Source organism: Saccopteryx bilineata, chromosome 2 (assembly GCF_036850765.1).
Source record: "Saccopteryx bilineata isolate mSacBil1 chromosome 2, mSacBil1_pri_phased_curated, whole genome shotgun sequence".
Classification (NCBI taxonomy): Eukaryota; Metazoa; Chordata; class Mammalia; order Chiroptera; family Emballonuridae; genus Saccopteryx; species Saccopteryx bilineata.
This window is the reverse complement of record NC_089491.1, coordinates 309,904,548-309,921,519: the sequence shown is the minus strand read 5'-3', so window position 1 is coordinate 309,921,519 and position 16,972 is coordinate 309,904,548. Positions and strand designations below refer to the sequence as shown.

At 50.8% G+C, this 16,972-nt stretch overlaps 1 protein-coding gene across 2 annotated transcripts in view; it reads left to right on the top strand.

Annotated features, from left to right (window-relative positions):
* Window positions 1-16,655, top strand: part of KIRREL1 (kirre like nephrin family adhesion molecule 1) — a 123,395-nt gene extending 106,740 nt beyond the window's left edge. The window contains exons 4-15 of one of the 2 annotated variants that reach the window (XM_066261702.1): window positions 327-484; window positions 3,748-3,898; window positions 4,905-5,010; window positions 5,126-5,274; window positions 5,503-5,630; window positions 6,301-6,427; window positions 6,510-6,610; window positions 8,326-8,524; window positions 9,635-9,742; window positions 9,917-10,056; window positions 10,652-10,729; window positions 10,897-16,655. In XM_066261702.1, coding sequence (XP_066117799.1) covers window positions 327-484; window positions 3,748-3,898; window positions 4,905-5,010; window positions 5,126-5,274; window positions 5,503-5,630; window positions 6,301-6,427; window positions 6,510-6,610; window positions 8,326-8,524; window positions 9,635-9,742; window positions 9,917-10,056; window positions 10,652-10,729; window positions 10,897-11,373 — 1,922 coding nt within the window. In that variant the 3' untranslated portion in view covers window positions 11,374-16,655. Of the gene's footprint in view, window positions 1-326; window positions 485-3,747; window positions 3,899-4,904; window positions 5,011-5,125; window positions 5,275-5,502; window positions 5,631-6,252; window positions 6,428-6,509; window positions 6,611-8,325; window positions 8,525-9,634; window positions 9,743-9,916; window positions 10,057-10,651; window positions 10,730-10,896 lie in introns of both variants that reach the window. The other variant, XM_066261701.1, reaches the window with a different exon arrangement.
* The last annotated feature ends 317 nt before the right edge of the window (window positions 16,656-16,972 follow it).

Sequence of the window (16,972 nt, the reverse complement as noted above, 5' to 3'; positions counted from 1 at the left end):
CAAACCCTAAGATAGCCTAGCCCTTTCCTAATTTGAGATCAGTCCCCTCATTTGTATGTAGCCTTGAGCAATGACAGGGGATATGGTACCAGAATATGGTACAGGCTGTGAAGGAATAACTGGTGGAGGGCAGGAGAGCTGTGGGAGCTGAAGACCTTGGATGAAGCCACCATGGAGCACAGAGGCAGTGATTTCAAGTTAGGGGGTAAGGGTGGCACTGCTTCACCCAGGAATGGACATGCTGAGGGAGACATGCCCTCAGGGGTAGGCGTTTGTTCATTAGGGCAGTGTGGGCTGCATTGACTTTGTTCTGCTCTCCCCCACAGTCCCCCCGGAGGATACCAGGATTGATGGAGGTCCTGTGCTTCTGCTGCAAGCAGGCACCCCCCACAACCTCACATGCCGAGCTTTTAATGCCAAGCCTGCTGCTACCATCATCTGGTTCCGGGATGGCACTCAGCAGGAGGGTGCTGTGTCCAGCACGGTGAGACCTTGCATGCTCCCCTAGCCCCTCTTGGGCTTTGTCTCGGGTCAGCTTTCCTTTCGCCCATCAGCCTGACTCGGGGATGCAAGTGTGAGAAGGGGCCTTAAGGGTCATCTGGATCAACCGCCTTGTTATACAATTGGGAAAATAGAGGCCCAGAGAAGAGAAGTGAGTTTTCAGGTTCATGTTGCCATTCAGTAGCTGAGCAGAGACCAAGTACCATAGTAATAACAGCTACATTGATGAAGCACCTAGTGTGTGCCAGGCATTGTGTATGCCAAAGCTCTGTGTAAACAGTTTCTCTCTCTCTTTTTTTTTTTTGTATTTTTTGAAGTGAGAAGTGGGGAGGCAGAGAGACAGACTCTCACATGCGCCTAACTGGGATCCACCCGGCATGCCCATCAGGGGGCGATGCTCTGCCCATCTGGGCTGTTACTCCATTGCAACCAGAGCCATTCTAGCACCTGAGACGGAGGCCATGGAGCCATCCTCAGCGCCCAGGCAACTTTGCTCTAATGGAGCTTTGGCTGTGGGCGGGGAAGAAAGAGACAGAGAAGAAGGAGAGGGGGAAGGGTGGAGAAGGAGATGGGCGCTTCTCCTGTGTGCCCTGGCCAGGAATTGAACCTGGGACTTCCATATGCCTGGCTGAGGTTCTACCAGTGAGCCAACCGACAGTGTCTCTTAATCCTCACAGGAGTTTTGTAAGTTAGGTGTTAATTCCAACTCACAATAAGGAAACTGATAGTCAGAGAGGTTGAGTGACTTGCCCCAGGTCACACAGCTGGCATGCAGCAGAGCTGGGTTTTGTACCTGGGTCAGACTGTGCTCTGCCTATTGAGCATCTCGACCTCCCTCCCTCATCTTCTAGTTGGTATATTTTTCTAGTTGGCACAACTAAGAGGCTGAGGAGGCAGGGATCATTGTGTACATTTCATAGATAAGACTGTGGCAGAGAAAGACATCAAACGACTTGCCCAGGATCACCTGCCGAAGTTAACAGTATGTTTGGAGTTCCTTCTATCCTTTGCTAGGTGTGGCAGGAGACACTTCTCATTGTGGGGAGAGAGATTGCTCACCTGTGTGCCTCAGAGGGGGCTGCCCCGGAGCAAACTCGAATTAGCTCTGCCCTGCACGCCTTGGACAATTCTCTTCCCTTTCATTCTAGTTTCACCATTTCTCAAATGAGCATTTGGCCTTAGTGGTGTGTAATTTACCCCCGAGAACTCTCTTATTTTTCTTCTTCAGGGCTACATATTGGAAAGTAGTTTGGCAACCAAACAAACTGATTTAATAATGGCCATTTTTTTGTCCACCCCTGTTTTTAGAGTCATTACAGACCATGGCAGCCCTGGCTGCATTGCTCAGCTGGTTAGAGCACCATCCTGAAGTACAGAGCTTGTCATTTCGATTCCCCATCAGGGCACACACAGGAACAGATTAATGTTCTTCTCTCTCTAACATCAATAAATAAAAATTAAAAAATAAAAAAGGTCATGGCTCTGACAGGCAGCTCAGGGGAGCCACTGTTATTGCACAGGGCTGGTACTGTTCAGGCCCAGGAGAGATAGTGTATTGCTGTTGAAGTGCAGTTTTAACTTGGCTAATAGTTAAAGCTGTGCCTTTGATAGTTTGCAATAAGAAAAATAGCCCAGGATTCCTTTGATCATATTCAGGTACCTCAGATCAGATACCCTAAGCCAGTATGAGATTTTGAAGCTATGAGTTTATTCCCTGCCCTCAAGGAGTTTATGATCTAGCAGAAGAGACCCAACTTAGAAGCACTCAGGCAAGGTGCTTAAGAGGCAAGGCAGAATGTGCCTAGAGCCATGAGCAAGACAAACTGCCTACTAGGGACACAAGTTTAGTCTGGGAGAGCCCTGAGGGCAGAGGTGGCCAGGGAGGACTTTGAAGAAGAGAATTTCAGAAATCAGGCTCAGAACCATGGGCAAAACTCTAACAAAGAGTGACATTAATTAGTAATAATGTGTCAATATTGGTTATAGCACATGTATCACAATAATGCATCATACTGGCCTGACCTGTGGTGGCGCAGTGGATAAAGCATCCACCTGGAATGCTGAGGTTGCCAGTTCGAAACCCTGGGCTTACCTGGTCAAGGCACATATGGGAGTTGATGCTTCCTGCTCCTCTCCCCTCTCTCTTCTCTCTAAAATGAATAAAATCTTTAAAAAAAACAAACCAGAAACTTTTTAAAAAAATTTTTTGTGGCAGAGACAGGGAGAGACAGAGAGCGGGACAGATAGGGACAGACGGACAGGAAGGGAGAGAGATGAGAAACATCAATTTTTTGTTGCAGCTCCTTAGTTGTTCATTGATTGCTTTCTCATATGTGCCTTGACCGGGGGGGCTACAGCAGACCGAGTGACCCCTTGCTCGAGCCAGCAACCCTGGGCTCAAGCTGGTGAGCTTTGCTCAAACCAGTTGAGCCTGCGCTCAAGCTGGCGACCTCGAGGTCTCGAGCCAGAGTCCTCCACATCCCAGTTCCACTCTCTATCCATTGCGCCACTGCCTGGTCAGGCAAAAACCGCCAGAAACTTAAAAAAATAATAAATAACGCAGCGTGTTAATAACAGGGAAACTGTAGGGTGGGAGAAGAGGACATATGGGCATTCTTTATATTTGCTTTCAGTTTTTCTATAAACTTAAAACTTTTCTGTAAAATAAAGTCTGCTGATTAGAAACCAAACCAAACCTGGGGAGGAGTTAGGGTCTGGGGCAGGGCTGAGCTTCAGGTTAAAGTGCCCCTATAGCACAAGCCCCGCTCTGAGCTGGGTCATCCTGAGAGCAGAGGACAGGGCTTTAAGCGTGACCATGTCTTTTTTTTTTTCCTTCATTTTTCCGAAGCTGGAAACGGGGAGGCAGTCAGACAGACTCCCACATGCACCCGACCGGGATCCACCTGGCATGCCCACCAGGGGGTGATGCTTTGTCCCTCTGGGGCATCGCTCTGTTGTGTCCAGAGCCATTCTAGCACCTGAGGCAGAGGCCAAGGAGCCATCCCCAGCGCCTGGGCCATCTTTGCTCCAATGGAGCCTCGCTGCGGGAGGGGAAGAGAGAGCGGGAGGGGAAGAGAGAGAGAGAGAGGAAGGAGGGGAGGAGTGGAGAAGCAGATGGGTGCTTCTCCTGTGTGCCCTGGCCGGGAATCGAACCCGGGACTCCTGCACGCCAGGCCGACGCTCTACCGCTGAGCCAACCGGCCAGGGCCGTGACCATGTCTTCCACCCTTGTCCCACCCACCCCAGGAACTGCTGAAGGATGGGAAAAGGGAGACCACCATCAGCCAGCTTCTCATTAACCCCACAGACCTGGACATTGGGCGTGTCTTCACTTGCCGCAGCGTGAACGAGGCCATCCCGAGTGGCAAGGAGACGTCCATTGAGCTCGATGTGCACCGTGAGCAGGGTCCCAGGGAGCGAGCAGGCTGGCGGGTGAGGTGGGGAAGGGAGCGTGGGCACCCATGTAGAAGCACAGAAGAATTCTTCAGTGACCCCAGGACAGAGGCTCACTTTCTTCATCCTGTGAAGGTTCCCTGGTTTGACACGTCAGCACTGAGGATTGGTGAAGAGGCATGGGCAATGAGTCAAGCAGTTCCTGGGTCTGAACCACTGTTGGCTTTGGGCAATTATTTAAACTCTCTGAGCCTCAGTGTCTAATTCTGTATACCTGCAGAATATATAATACAGGCCCATGATTCCTTATTCAAAGTTCCAAACTTAAAAGTGATTTGGTGCCAAAACTTGAACGGAGGTTCTTCATAGTCTTTTATTTAACTTACTTAATCTGAATAGTCGTATGTTTCACTTCAGAGACATTAATGTATGTCGCTATGGGGTGTTGCCCAGACCTGCTGGAGGTCTGGCATAGTAAACAGTCTGTGCATACTATTACCCTTCTAAAATTTCCAAATTCTGAAACACAGTTTCAAGGGTTTCAGATAAAGGACTGTGGAGCTTGCTTTCTCTGGTTTGTGAGCATTAGGTGAGCTATAGTGTAAGGGTATATCTCGCATGGAGTATGCTAGCTGGTACATGCTCAATAAATGACCTCTGCCTTCGGTCGGTCGGGTGGGATCAGGTGCAGCAGTCAGCTACTTGCCCCACCTCCATTCCCTGCAGTGAGCCAGGGGAGCCCACACTGGCGCCTAGTGGCCACCATTTGCTTTTACACCTACTGACTAATTTGTCCCTATGATATCATCCCTGATCCTCACCCTAGACAGCCCCCTAGAGACTCCGTGCAGTAAAATGAAGAAGACCGTTTTATATATTGGAGTTGGTACTCTGCAAACTCAAATTCCCAAATCACTGCACAGTGGTGGTGTTGGTGTGTATGTGCTACAGAGAGAAAAAGAAACCTGAGATACAGAAAAGACCCTGATTTCCTGTCCCCTGCTTTGCAGACCCCCCGACGGTGACCTTGTCCATTGAGCCACAGACGGTGCAGGAGGGTGAGCGTGTTGTCTTTACATGCCAGGCCACGGCCAACCCTGAGATCCTGGGCTACAGGTATGAAAAGCAGGATCTGGGAGCACTCTAGGGAGGGTTCTGCAGAGGGCAGTGCCGCTGGATGTGGGTGAGAAGGCTCTAAGTCCTAACCCCCCTGTGTTGCTTCCTCCCCCAGATGGGCCAAGGGAGGCTTCTTGATCGAAGATGCCCATGAGAGTCGCTATGAGACAAATGTTGATTATTCCTTCTTCACGGAGCCTGTGTCCTGTGAGGTTTACAACAAAGTGGGCAGTACCAATGTCAGCACTTTAGTAAATGTCCACTGTGAGTAGCTGCAAGTGCAGGGGCAGGGACAGAGGGCAGGCGTGGGGACCTGGGGGCAGAGGGCAGGAGCCTCTAAAATGCCTAAGGTGGAGTTGGAGAGGTTCCATGAAACTGAGCAGATGGGGAATGGACACGGGGAGGTGGCAAGGGAAGAGAAAGAAGAGAAGGCCAATTGGAACTGACCCCAAGGACACTGAGATCCTAATGAGTTGCTCCCTTCTATCTCAGTTGCTCCCCGGATTGTAGTTGACCCTAAACCAACGACTACAGACATTGGCTCTGATGTGACTCTCACCTGTGTCTGGGTTGGGAATCCCCCCCTCACCCTCACCTGGACCAAAAAGGACTCAAACATGGTAAGATGCTTGCCGCTTCTCCTTGATGCTGGGAGGAAAGAACTTGGCCACCATTGAGGAAGGAGTCAAGGGAGGTGTAGCATTATTTTGCAAGTCGAACCTGGTATATTTTTAGGGTCTTGGGATTTGGAGGAGAAGGACATTGCTTGTGATCAGCCCCACCCCACCCTTTCTGAAAAATAGCTGGCTGGTTCAGTGGCAATGGGATGCACATGCTGACCTGTGTGTGGGAGGAGGGAAGAGGGCCTGGGGAGGTGCTGGGGTTGCAAAAGATGTGGCGAATGAGTGCTACATAGGAAGGCAGGGGAGCTGGGCTGCGTCATTAGAGAGGAAAGGGTGGAATTCTACAGCACTACAGAGTCCTGCACTAAACAATTTGGGCAGGAAGAGGGATTGCGGGGTGAAATGGTCACTAGAACAGATCATCCAAAGAGGCTGCATTCTCTGTGACTTCACTTGCCCTTTGGCCCACTTGTGCAGAGATGATGTGTTTAAATGCCAGCTTGGTTAGAGTTGGGGGGGACCAGACAGACTCAGGACCCTGTTTCCCTTCTGGGAATTCACTTGTGGCCCCTCCTCCTTTCTTTCCAATACATCCAATGCGGGGCCCACATGGACCTAGGGGCCCAGGCCTCCTGGCTCCCCACCCGAGGCTGCTTTCTCTGCCCAGGTACTGAGTAACAGCAACCAGCTGCTGTTGAAGTCGGTGACCCAGGCAGACGCTGGCACCTACACCTGCCGGGCCATCGTGCCTCGCATCGGAGTGGCTGAGCGGGAGGTGCCACTTTATGTGAATGGTGAGTGACGTAAGGGGCGCCAGGCCTGGGTGGGCAGGCACTACAGGTTCCAGCTGACTCCGACTGCATCTTCTGCTCGCAGGGCCCCCCATTATCTCCAGTGAGGCAGTGCAGTATGCTGTTAGGGGAGACGGAGGCAAGGTGGAGTGTTTCATCGGCAGCACACCACCCCCAGACCGCATTGTAAGTGCTGGGACGGGCCTAGGGTGTGAGGACAGCAAGCCACCTGCTTCTCTGCTCTCACTCAGTCTCTTTCCGCTTTCTCTCTCTGCGGTCCTACCTGTCTCTACTTCTAATTCTCCAACTTCATCTCCATCTGTCCCTTTCCTTGCTGAAATGCCACTACATCTCTTACTTGTATGACCCTGAGCAAATTACTTAGTATTTTGAACCTCAGTATCCTCGTCCATAAAATGGGGGCAATGATCCTAACAGGATTGCTGTGACAAGTAATAGTAGCAGCAGGTGTGGAAGGCCCGGGGGAGCCCCTCACTGGATTCATTGTTAGTTCCCTGAGCTACCACACTTGCTCTCTCTTCTTCCTTCCCTCCTTCCCTTTCCTCGTGATCTTTTCCTCGCTCCCTCCTCTTCTCTCTTCCTCCTAGTCCTGATGCCTCAGCTCTCCTTTCTGCCCTGTCCCACATCCCACTCCCCTCCCTTCCACCTTCCTCTCCACTAGCTCCTCACCACTCCCCTCCCTCCTCTCTCCTCTTCCCCATACCATGAGCCATTAATTCCTTCCATGACTATTAACCATCAAACCCCTCATCACATTTAATGACCGTTTGGCTGACTCCAGGGCTGCCCAGGGACACTCATTACCACGGCTGCCTGGACAGAGAGTGGCTCGGCTTCCAGGGACTTGGCTTGCGGTGCGGGGACTGCTGATCCTGGAAAGGAGCCATTTCTCAGCTATTACCCACCCCTCAGGCTCTACTTAGAAGGAGGGGACACAAAGGGGGGTGCCCTCCAGGAGGTCAGGGATGAAAGAGCCTGGGACATCCTTCTGCAATGATAATGCCTCGCCATTATGAGAGTCTGTGGCTGGGTCTCCAGAGCCAGCCAGGCAGGTTTGTGCGGGGCCAGCTGTGGGTTAGCTAAAAGTAAGATTGAAGATTGAGATATGTGGAAGAAACTTTGAGCATTGTCCAGTCTGGTTCTCTCACTTTACAGATGAGGAAAAGGAGGCCCAGAGAGGGAGAGGGAGACCACACAGGGACTTGAGGAGATGACCAGGCCTGAAGCCCAGTGTTCTCCACTCCCCCGTCCAGGACTTTTTCTATTAATATCAGGGGTTCTCAAATGTCGTTTCATTAGATCAACTGCACCCACATCACATGGGATCATTATAAAAATAAAGATTCCTGGTCCTGGCCAGGTAGTTCAGTTGATTAGAGCATCGTCCCCATACAGCAAAGTTGTTGGTTCGATTTCTGGTCAGGGCACATGCAAGAAGCAATGAATGAATGCATAAATAAGTAGAACAATAAATCAATGCTTCTCTCTCTCTCTCTCTCTCTCTCTCTCTTTCTCCCTTTCTCCTTCTTTCCCTCTCTCTCTTTCTAAAATCAATCAATTTTTTTTTATAAAGAGGAATTCCTGGACTTCTCCCTAGAAGATTCTTATTTAGGAGATAAGTCCCAAGAATTGCATTTTAAAAAATGTCCCTAGGGTATATCTGAATGTTTCTGGCACAGACATCTGTCATGTTTGGGAGCCACCGCTTGTCCTAGACTGGAGGTTCAATGCCAAGGTTTGAGGCAGTAGGTGTGACTTAGGTTTGTTGCAGGGTATGTTGGGCTGGGTTTAGGGCACATGGGGTAAGAATGCTTTGAGGACGGGTCAGGTGTTCCTGCCACCTGCCCTTTTCTTACCCCTTCCTTCCCTCCCCACTACAGGCATGGGCATGGAAAGAGAACTTCCTGGAGGTAGGGACCCTAGAGCGCTATACGGTGGAGAGGACCAACTCAGGCAGCGGGGTGCTGTCCACACTCACCATCAACAACGTCATGGAGGCTGACTTTCAGACTCACTATAACTGCACTGCCTGGAACAGCTTCGGGCCGGGCACGGCCATCATCCAGCTGGAGGAGCGAGGTGACAGCAGTGCTAGCTGGTAGCCAGGGCTCAGGGGATTTGGCTCCCTCTTCTCTCCCAGGGCCAGGTTCAGAGGGAGTCAACTCTGTCTTTGGCCTCCCCACCAGAACCCAGCCTTGTTGCTCAGCTGGGGAAATCCACTTACCTTTTTGAACATTTATTGTGCATCTGCTATATTCCAGGCCCTGCACTTGGGGCTGCAGAGACCAGAGTGAAAGTGGCCCCTGCCTTCAAGGAGCTTTAGTTTAGTGAAGGAACTTATACAGTGGCGGCAAATGACTTCAGTCGGAGAAATGTCAAGTGATCTGTGCAAGGGAACACTACTTATCTCATGGGGTTGGTGTGAGGGTTATATGAGAGAATATTTACAAAGTACCTGGCAAATAATAAATGGCCAGAAAGTTTGGGTTCCCCAGATCTTCAAAAATCCCTGGTCTGACAGGCAACACATATTTCCTCCCCTCAGTCACTTGTATGACAAAAAAGACATTCCTTTTACTTTTTTGGAAGCTTCTAAGTCTGAAGAGGTAAGGCAGAACTCAGTACAAGGCTTTCCGCAGGGGAAGGGCCTTGATACAGGTCTGATCAGCCAGGAAAGCTGTAGGCAGGAGTCCCGGGTCCTTCTCAGCTCTGGGGGGCAGGAGGAACCAACATGGACTGCTGGAGTTCTGGGGGGGTAGGTACAGATGGGCCTTCTCAGTGGTATGGATGAGACGTGTGATAATAGAAGTCGGAACACACGTGGCAGATTGGAGAATTAAGAGACAGCTGACCTCAAACAAGAGCCCACCCTAGGAAGGAGAGATGAAGCCTCATAGGAAAGTGGGCTACTAGAGAGGGACAGACAGACCACCAAAGCCAGGGTCAAGGTGATGCCCTAGCAATAGGATGAGACTACACTATCACCCCCAGTCTAATCAAGCTTAAACTCAAGCCTAAGCCCAAACACAAGGCAGACCTTCCTTTCAAACCCCACCGTGATGTAAACTAACCCCGAACACAATCCAGGGTTGCCATTGGAACTTGTGCCAGCCTGGTATTCAGCCGGCACTGACTCCGCTCCCCAGGGTGGCTCCATCCTAACCTCCTTCTTTCCTTCCTCATCTGAAGAGGTGTTACCCGTGGGCATCATCGCTGGGGCCACCATCGGTGCAGGCATCCTGCTCACCTTCTTCTTCATTGCCTTGGTGTTCTTCCTCTACCGGCGCCGCAAAGGCAGTGAGTACGGGTCCTGTGGGCCGCAGCCTTCCCTCCCTCTCCCCAGGGCCCCCAGCAGGCAGGGCCTCCGAGGGGCCAGGTGGGGGCAGTCGCACTTCCCAGCCAAGGTAGGTCTAGAAACAACCCCCTGCAGAGGCTGGCAGAGAGTATCCAGACTGCCTCCCCCTGTCCCAGGTCGCAAGGACGTGACCCTGAGGAAACTGGACATCAAGGTGGAAACGGTGAACCGTGAGCCACTCACAATGCATTCTGACAGGGAGGATGATACCACCAGCGTCTCCACAGCAACCCGAGTCATGAAAGCCATCTACTCAGTAAGGCCCCTGCTCTTCCCTGGCCCATGCCCCTCTCACATTCCTGGGACTGGCCCCACCCCAGTTCTTTAATAACCACCATCACTCTCTCCTCCCTCACTCAGCTTACCTTGGTCCTGCCACACACGTGTATGCGCAAACATGTTTATACATACTGACATGCACACACTGACACACTCGTGTGTGCACACATGCTCACACACACTCCCAGGCTGTTTCCCTTCAGCAAAAAGTAGGTCGGTGGGATCCCCCATAGGTTTCCTTCATCTCCTCCTTTCCCTGTGGGGTGTCAGAATTGGAAGCTCCTAGAATTTTTCACATGCAACTGCCTCATTGTTGGATCCCAGAGAGGGGCAGTGACATACCCAAGATCACATTGTGTGTTAGTGACAAAGTCGGTGCTAGAACCCAGGTCTCTGGCCTCTTCCCACAGCATCCCAGAGTCTTTGCTGGGAGAGGATACAGAACTCAAACCTGCCCATGACCCCAGAGCCTTCCCATCAGTAGATGGCCCTCTGGGTGTGGGGGCGGGGCTGGTGGGGGGTGTAAGAGCAGGACTTCTGTCTTACAATGCCCCACTCCTGCTGCTCTGCAGTCCTTCAAGGATGACATGGACCTGAAGCAGGACCTGCGCTGTGACACCATCGACACCCGGGAGGAGTATGAGATGAAGGTGGGAAAGGAGAAGGAGCTGGGCACAGAGGCTGGGCAGGAGTGAGGGCTGATGGGGAGGGAAGGTTAGGTTTCTTGAAGGAGCAAAAGAGGTGGAGAGGTGTTGACTGAGAACACAAGGCAGAGCCAAAAGGAGCCCCTCTTGCCCTGTCTTCTCACTGCCCCCAGGACCCCACCAATGGCTACTACAACGTGCGTGCCCACGAAGACCGACCATCTTCCAGGCCAGTGCTCTATGCTGACTACCGTGCACCCGGCCCTGCCCGCTTCGACGGCCGCCCCTCTTCCCGTCTCTCTCACTCCAGCGGCTATGCCCAGCTCAACACCTACAGCCGGGCCGCAGCCTCCGACTACGGCCCAGAGCCTACAGCCCCTGGCCCTGCTACCCCAGCTGGCACTGACACAACCAGCCAGCTCTCCTATGAGAACTATGAGAAGTTCAGTTCCCACCCCTTCCCTGGGGCAGCAGGGTATCCCACCTACCGACTGGGTTACCCTCAAGCCCCGTCCTCTGGCCTAGAACGGACCCCATTTGAGGCATACGACCCCATTGGCAAGTACGCCACAGCCACTCGATTCTCCTACACTTCCCAGCACTCGGACTACGGCCAGCGCTTCCAGCAGCGCATGCAGACTCATGTATAGGGGCCAGAGCCCGGCTGGGGCATCTCTGCGGGTCAGAGGAGAAGCTGTTCCCTGATATTCAGGGGCATTGCTGTTGCTCCTGTCCCCAACCAAACTTCCTCCTCCCACTATGGCAAGTGGAGAATAGGTCTCCTGGAAACAGCCCCTGCCCCGGCCCACCGAGGATGGTGCTTCTGGGCCTGCCCTTCCCTTTTCTCTGGGAGGACGTGTCTTCTGACCTGCACTCACGCCTGGCCCCAGCGTGGGGGTCGGGCGAGTGAAGGTTGTGGACAGCAGTGGGGGGCACTTTTTAGCATTCCCTTTCTACCCCACCCCTCGGGTCTCCCATAAGTGGATGGGGTGGGGGGAAGGCTCATGTGGGAATGAGTAGGCTTTGGCCTAGGAGACAAAGTGTAGGGGTGAGTGATTTCGGCACATATAGGTAGAAACCAGATGGCCTGGCCAGTTCTGTCACTTGTATTTATACCCTGGTGCATCTCCCCTTCCTCAGGACTGCAGAAGGGACCTCGGATTTATTTTATCTCTGTCTGTAGAACAACCCTGGCACTAAGTTCAAATTCAGCCCTCATTCAGCTGAGATTAAAATGTCAGTCATCCTGGCTGCCACTATGGCCACCTGCCTGACAGTCTGCAGAGGGATCCAGGTGTCTCCAGTAGCACTGCCTCCCCTTTCTTTCTCCTCTCTGCTGGGGCTGGGCTAGGCAGATAAGCCAAGAGATCGTAGTGCAAGAAGGAAAGATCAGGCCCCATGCCCTGATTCACCAGCAAGATAGCTGTGTGTTACTTAGTGGTTTCCAGAACCCACACTGGGGCCCACCCAAACCCCCTTCACTCCCCAGCCTGCCCCTCTTCCTGGTTTGAAATTTTGAGCCTGCCTGGGAAGTTGTGGATGAGAGGGTAGGGGAGCTATAGGCTATTTTTTAATGGAAAATATTGAAAACTTTAGTTGGGGGGAGGGGAATGCTGTAGGGATTTCTCCACCCAAATATCAGTTCCAAAGGAAAAGAAAGAGGGCACCTGTTTTTCTTCCTCTTTTTTTTTTCTTTCCAGTGAGAGGAGGGAGGCAGAGACAGACTCCCACATGCACCCTGACCAGGATCCACTTGGCAAGCCACCTAGGGGGTGATGCTCTGCCCATCTGAAGCATTGCTCCATTGCTCAGCGACTGAGCCTTTCTTAGTACTTGAGGCCAGGCCATGGAGCCATCCTCAGTGCCCCGGGCCAACTTGTTGCAATTGAGCCGTGGCTGCAGGAGAGGAGGAGAGAGAGGGAGAGATAGAAGCAAGAGGGGGTAGGTGGGAGAAGCAGATGGTTCTTCTCCCGTGTGCCCTGACGAATCGAACGCAGGACTTCCACACGCCGGGCTCTACCACTGAGCCAGTAGGCCAGAGCCTAGTTTCTCTTCATCAAATTACTGACAACTTCTGTTGCTCTTTCAATTGTCAATCAATTTGAATCCATTTTTAGACATTCAGGTGGTGAGACCTGTCTTGCAATTGGGCTTTGACAGGCTTAGGGCAGGGACCTGGCTCCCAGATGTCGTGTTCTACCCCAGAGCCACAGTTGATTAGAGGCCACCTTTCAGGGGACATGGGAGATGTGCTCTTTAAATGGCTTTTCCTTAATGTGTCTCCCCCCCTCCCCCTTGGATCAATCCTATTCCTCCTTTTCGCAGTGCCTTAAACTTTGGTTGACTGGCCCTGTGTGGGAGGCTCTGCAGGGATTGGGTATTGTGAGCCTCAGACATGCTATCAAGTGTTGCAGCGTTTAGGGGACAGACAGATGAGGGGTCCTGGTAAGAGGAAAGGCAGACTAGGTAAGGTGGCACTGCAGGCAGCTGGGTCCCATGCTGACGCCCACACACGTGCATGCACACATTCCCACACACATTTCACCTGGCCCTTCTCAGCCACCTCCTGCCAACCAAAGAGAGCCAGTGCTCTAAAGAGAATCCCTGCCTGGCTTCCCATTCCCAAGGGGCTGGATTGCACTCCTAACTCGCTCAGCCCTGACTACACAGGTGTAGCCTCCTGTGTAATGCCCAGAATGTGCATCACCTTTTCTTATGGTCACCATTCATTAATCTTGATTGTTTTAATGAGTTACATGCTCATCAGTCATGGGCCATCACCACCCTTTCAGGTAGGTCTGTGGTATGGCATTCCTTGCCATCCTCCCCTACCCCCACCCCACCCCCACATCGATAAGAATCAGCTAAAGCCCAGGAAGAGAGGAGCTCCAAGTCTGGCCTCACAGTTGTCTGTGTCCTCCAGCAGGGACTAGACCCCCACAGACCCCTTTCCAAAACATGATTCAGGCTCCTACCAATACCCATCCCTGGAAGTTGGCATGTTCCTGTGCAATCCTTTTATGTAAGCTCAGTGAGAAAATGTTAAGGATATGGGTTCCTCTGCAGACAATTTTTTGCATATTTTATTTTTACAGAAACCAGAAGCCATGGGTAATCTTTTTAAAATAAGATAGTGACTTTTTAAACAGGATTATTCCAAAACTCATTTTTGCTCAGAGTTTGGTCAGATTCTCTTATTTCCCCACTTTTGGTTTAAGTGTTGGGCCCATTCTGTTGAAACGATGAAGGGGAGGAAGGGTGTCCAAAGTCACTAGGTACATCAGCTGACATTGCAGGGACTGTTAGTTTTCCGAGGCCTGATACAGAGCTGCTTCACTGGTCTCTGGTCCTTAACGCTTTACCTGGGGCCTCCTGGGTATCAAGTTAGCACTGCTGTGCAAGGCACAGGGAGACACCAGCCACCAAGGCCATCTGTCCACTGCAACTGGCACTCTGTCCAATCATAATCTGAATTGGGACCTGCCTGTTAGGCCCAATGGAATCTCTTTTCTGGTGAGTAGAAAGTGCCCTTGGACGTAGAGCTTCGTTGTCTGAAGCTGGGGTTGTTAAGCATGGTTCCTCACTACTTGATGTGGTCACCTTGGTGGTCCTGACCACATTTGACTGTTTTGTTTCAGTCAGGGGTTAGGAGTCAGAAGACCTGGGACCCCATTCTGAAGTTGTCATTTACTGAGTGATCTTGGCCTAATCTCTTCATTGCCTCTGATTTTCTGACCTGTAAAATGAGGGAGAAGGATTGCACAAACCTACAATTATTCTGATCTTTATTCATTTGATGAACTGGCCAGGCCATCCCTGGCAAGGGGTTGGGAATAGTAAGCTTAGGGATGGAGAAGTTGGAAGGTTCCCTTGAAAGTAGCTTTTACCCCTGGCTTCATTATCTTGTCAGAAGTATTGTGAATGAATTTCCATTAGGAACCCCTTGACTCCAAACAGCAACGAAAAGCACACCCTAAACCTCAGTAAAATTAATATGGGGTTATCCTTTTACTATTGGGTAACTACTGTTCCCTTCTCAGAGTTTTGACAGTTTTGCAAGGGTGTCTATGGCCAAGGCTGGGCATGGTGACTCCTTCAAGGTGTATCCAGGTTTCAGGCAACTTCCATGGTGAGAAATGGGAGTAGCCACCTGCCGCTGGTCCTCAGGAGCATTTTCCTGGCTAAGGACTAGTTCTAAGGTGAAGCCTGCAGGCTAAGGTGTTTTGAGCCAGAAGGCAATGCATGCGTATAGCTGATCCCTCTATGAAGGAGCATGTTGGAAGGGCAGATGGGTCCGGCAATTCAGACATGCAGTCTGGATCCTGAAGAGGCTCTTGTGATTCTGGGCGAGCCATTATTTCTTTGTGGAGTGCCTAGCCTGCATCCTAAATCCTGGACCCCCTCAAAGCCTAACCGCAGAGTTGGCATTAAACAAAATCCTTAAACCAGAAAGGAAGGTGTCCAGGGATGGGAGCAGTGCTAGTTTCTCACAAATGTCTTGACTAGGGATGAAAATGATTAACTTGAGCACCCTGTCTCCAGGAACTGTGTCTTCTTATCCCAGCAGTTGCTGCTTCCCTCGTCACTTTGACGGCAGGAACACACTGCCCTGTAATCCTTTTGCCCTTGTGCCCTCTCATTAACCGGTTGGCACTCTGCCAGAAACCATTAAGTCCTGGGCTCCTTCAAATGGAATCAGGTGGTCTGTAAGTAAAGGATTTGAAGAAGGTTATGTTAAAGCCAAGACCCCAGTTGAACTGAACTGGCTCAATCACTGCCTCTTTGCTGTGTGGATAATCTGTCCCCACTGCTGCACTACCAGCCTCGGAAACCCGAGCACCTCTACCATTCTAGGGCTGTGTATGCCACGCCAGGCTACCACTCTGCCTCTCCAGGCCTGCTGCATGTTGAGGGAATCACCTGAAAGGCATTAATGAAGCTCTTGACCCTTGGTGGGGGCAGTGAGAAGGTGATAATGGAACATTGAAGTGCACAGACCCAGGGATATAATTGGAAAGGTATTTATTTTTGTGAAGAAGCCAAAATTAGCATTTAAATACCCCATTCTCTTCTCTCTGCCCTCCCCCTACTCAACAGCAATCCCCCCCCTCCATCCCCCCCCCCCCCAACCATTATCTCTCCTGGAGGCCAGCCTCTTGTTGAAAGGCTTCACCTTTATCAACTTGGTCCTAACATTTCATCTCTGAGCTGGTGCAGAGGACACAGATGTGTGGCTTGGGAGATGGAGGGAAGGGCAGAAGCCCATTTTCTTGCATCACTGTGAAGGAGCTCCAGGTCCTGTTCCTGGAGAAGTATTTGCTGCCCATACTGGGTGGTTCTGGTACAGCCTACCCTTAAAAATAATAACTCTTATTTGCATATAACTATCACTTACTCTTACCAGTCACCTGCCCCCTGCTCCTGGCTTTCTGATGTCTCCAACCAGTGACATTGTCAACTGTAGGTGGCTTCTGTTAGCTTCTGGGGAGCTTCAGTGCTGTCCCTGGGAATACCCATAACTCTGGGGAGTGATCACTCAAGCTGCCGAATACAATCTAACTCCACACAATCTTGTTAGCAATAGTGACCGAGGAGATTTGGCCGCCTCCAATTCCACCAGGAAGAGGCCCAGGCCTCCCAATGGTCACATTTTCTACCCCAACTATTCTTGGGGTTACAACCTCCATTTCTGGGTCCAATAGTAAATGGATTTATGATGATAATTAAGAGAAAAGGGGGAAATATTTTTATTAGGACAGATCATCATAGATTTTTTAGCAATGTGTATTTGTGTGTCCTTCACAACTTTTCCTATTCTGCCTTTTTTCATTTTCCTTTTTTTAAAATATGTACTATATTTTTAGTCTCAAACACACTATATATTATATATATTTAATTTTTATATATATAAATATAAATGCTCTAAAAAGTACTATGTTTTGTGTTATTAATGCATAAGCAACTCGTTACTTAAAAGCTTGCCTAATTTGGGGTGAAATGGTCCAAATTTGGGGAAAAGATAGAAGATTTCTGGCTTGAGATCACAGACAATGTATTTGTGTCACCCAGGCCATGGGGCAAGCACATTTTATTCATCAGTTTATAATTGTTGCAGAATCCCGAGGCCAATTATGGCAGTTCAGGGACAAGGAGTTCAAGCCTTTGCTTTTGGAACCCAGCGTCCAAATGTTCTATGCTAAATCTGATGGTGGGGATAAAGAAGGGGGAGATTGAATCTGAGATCCAGAT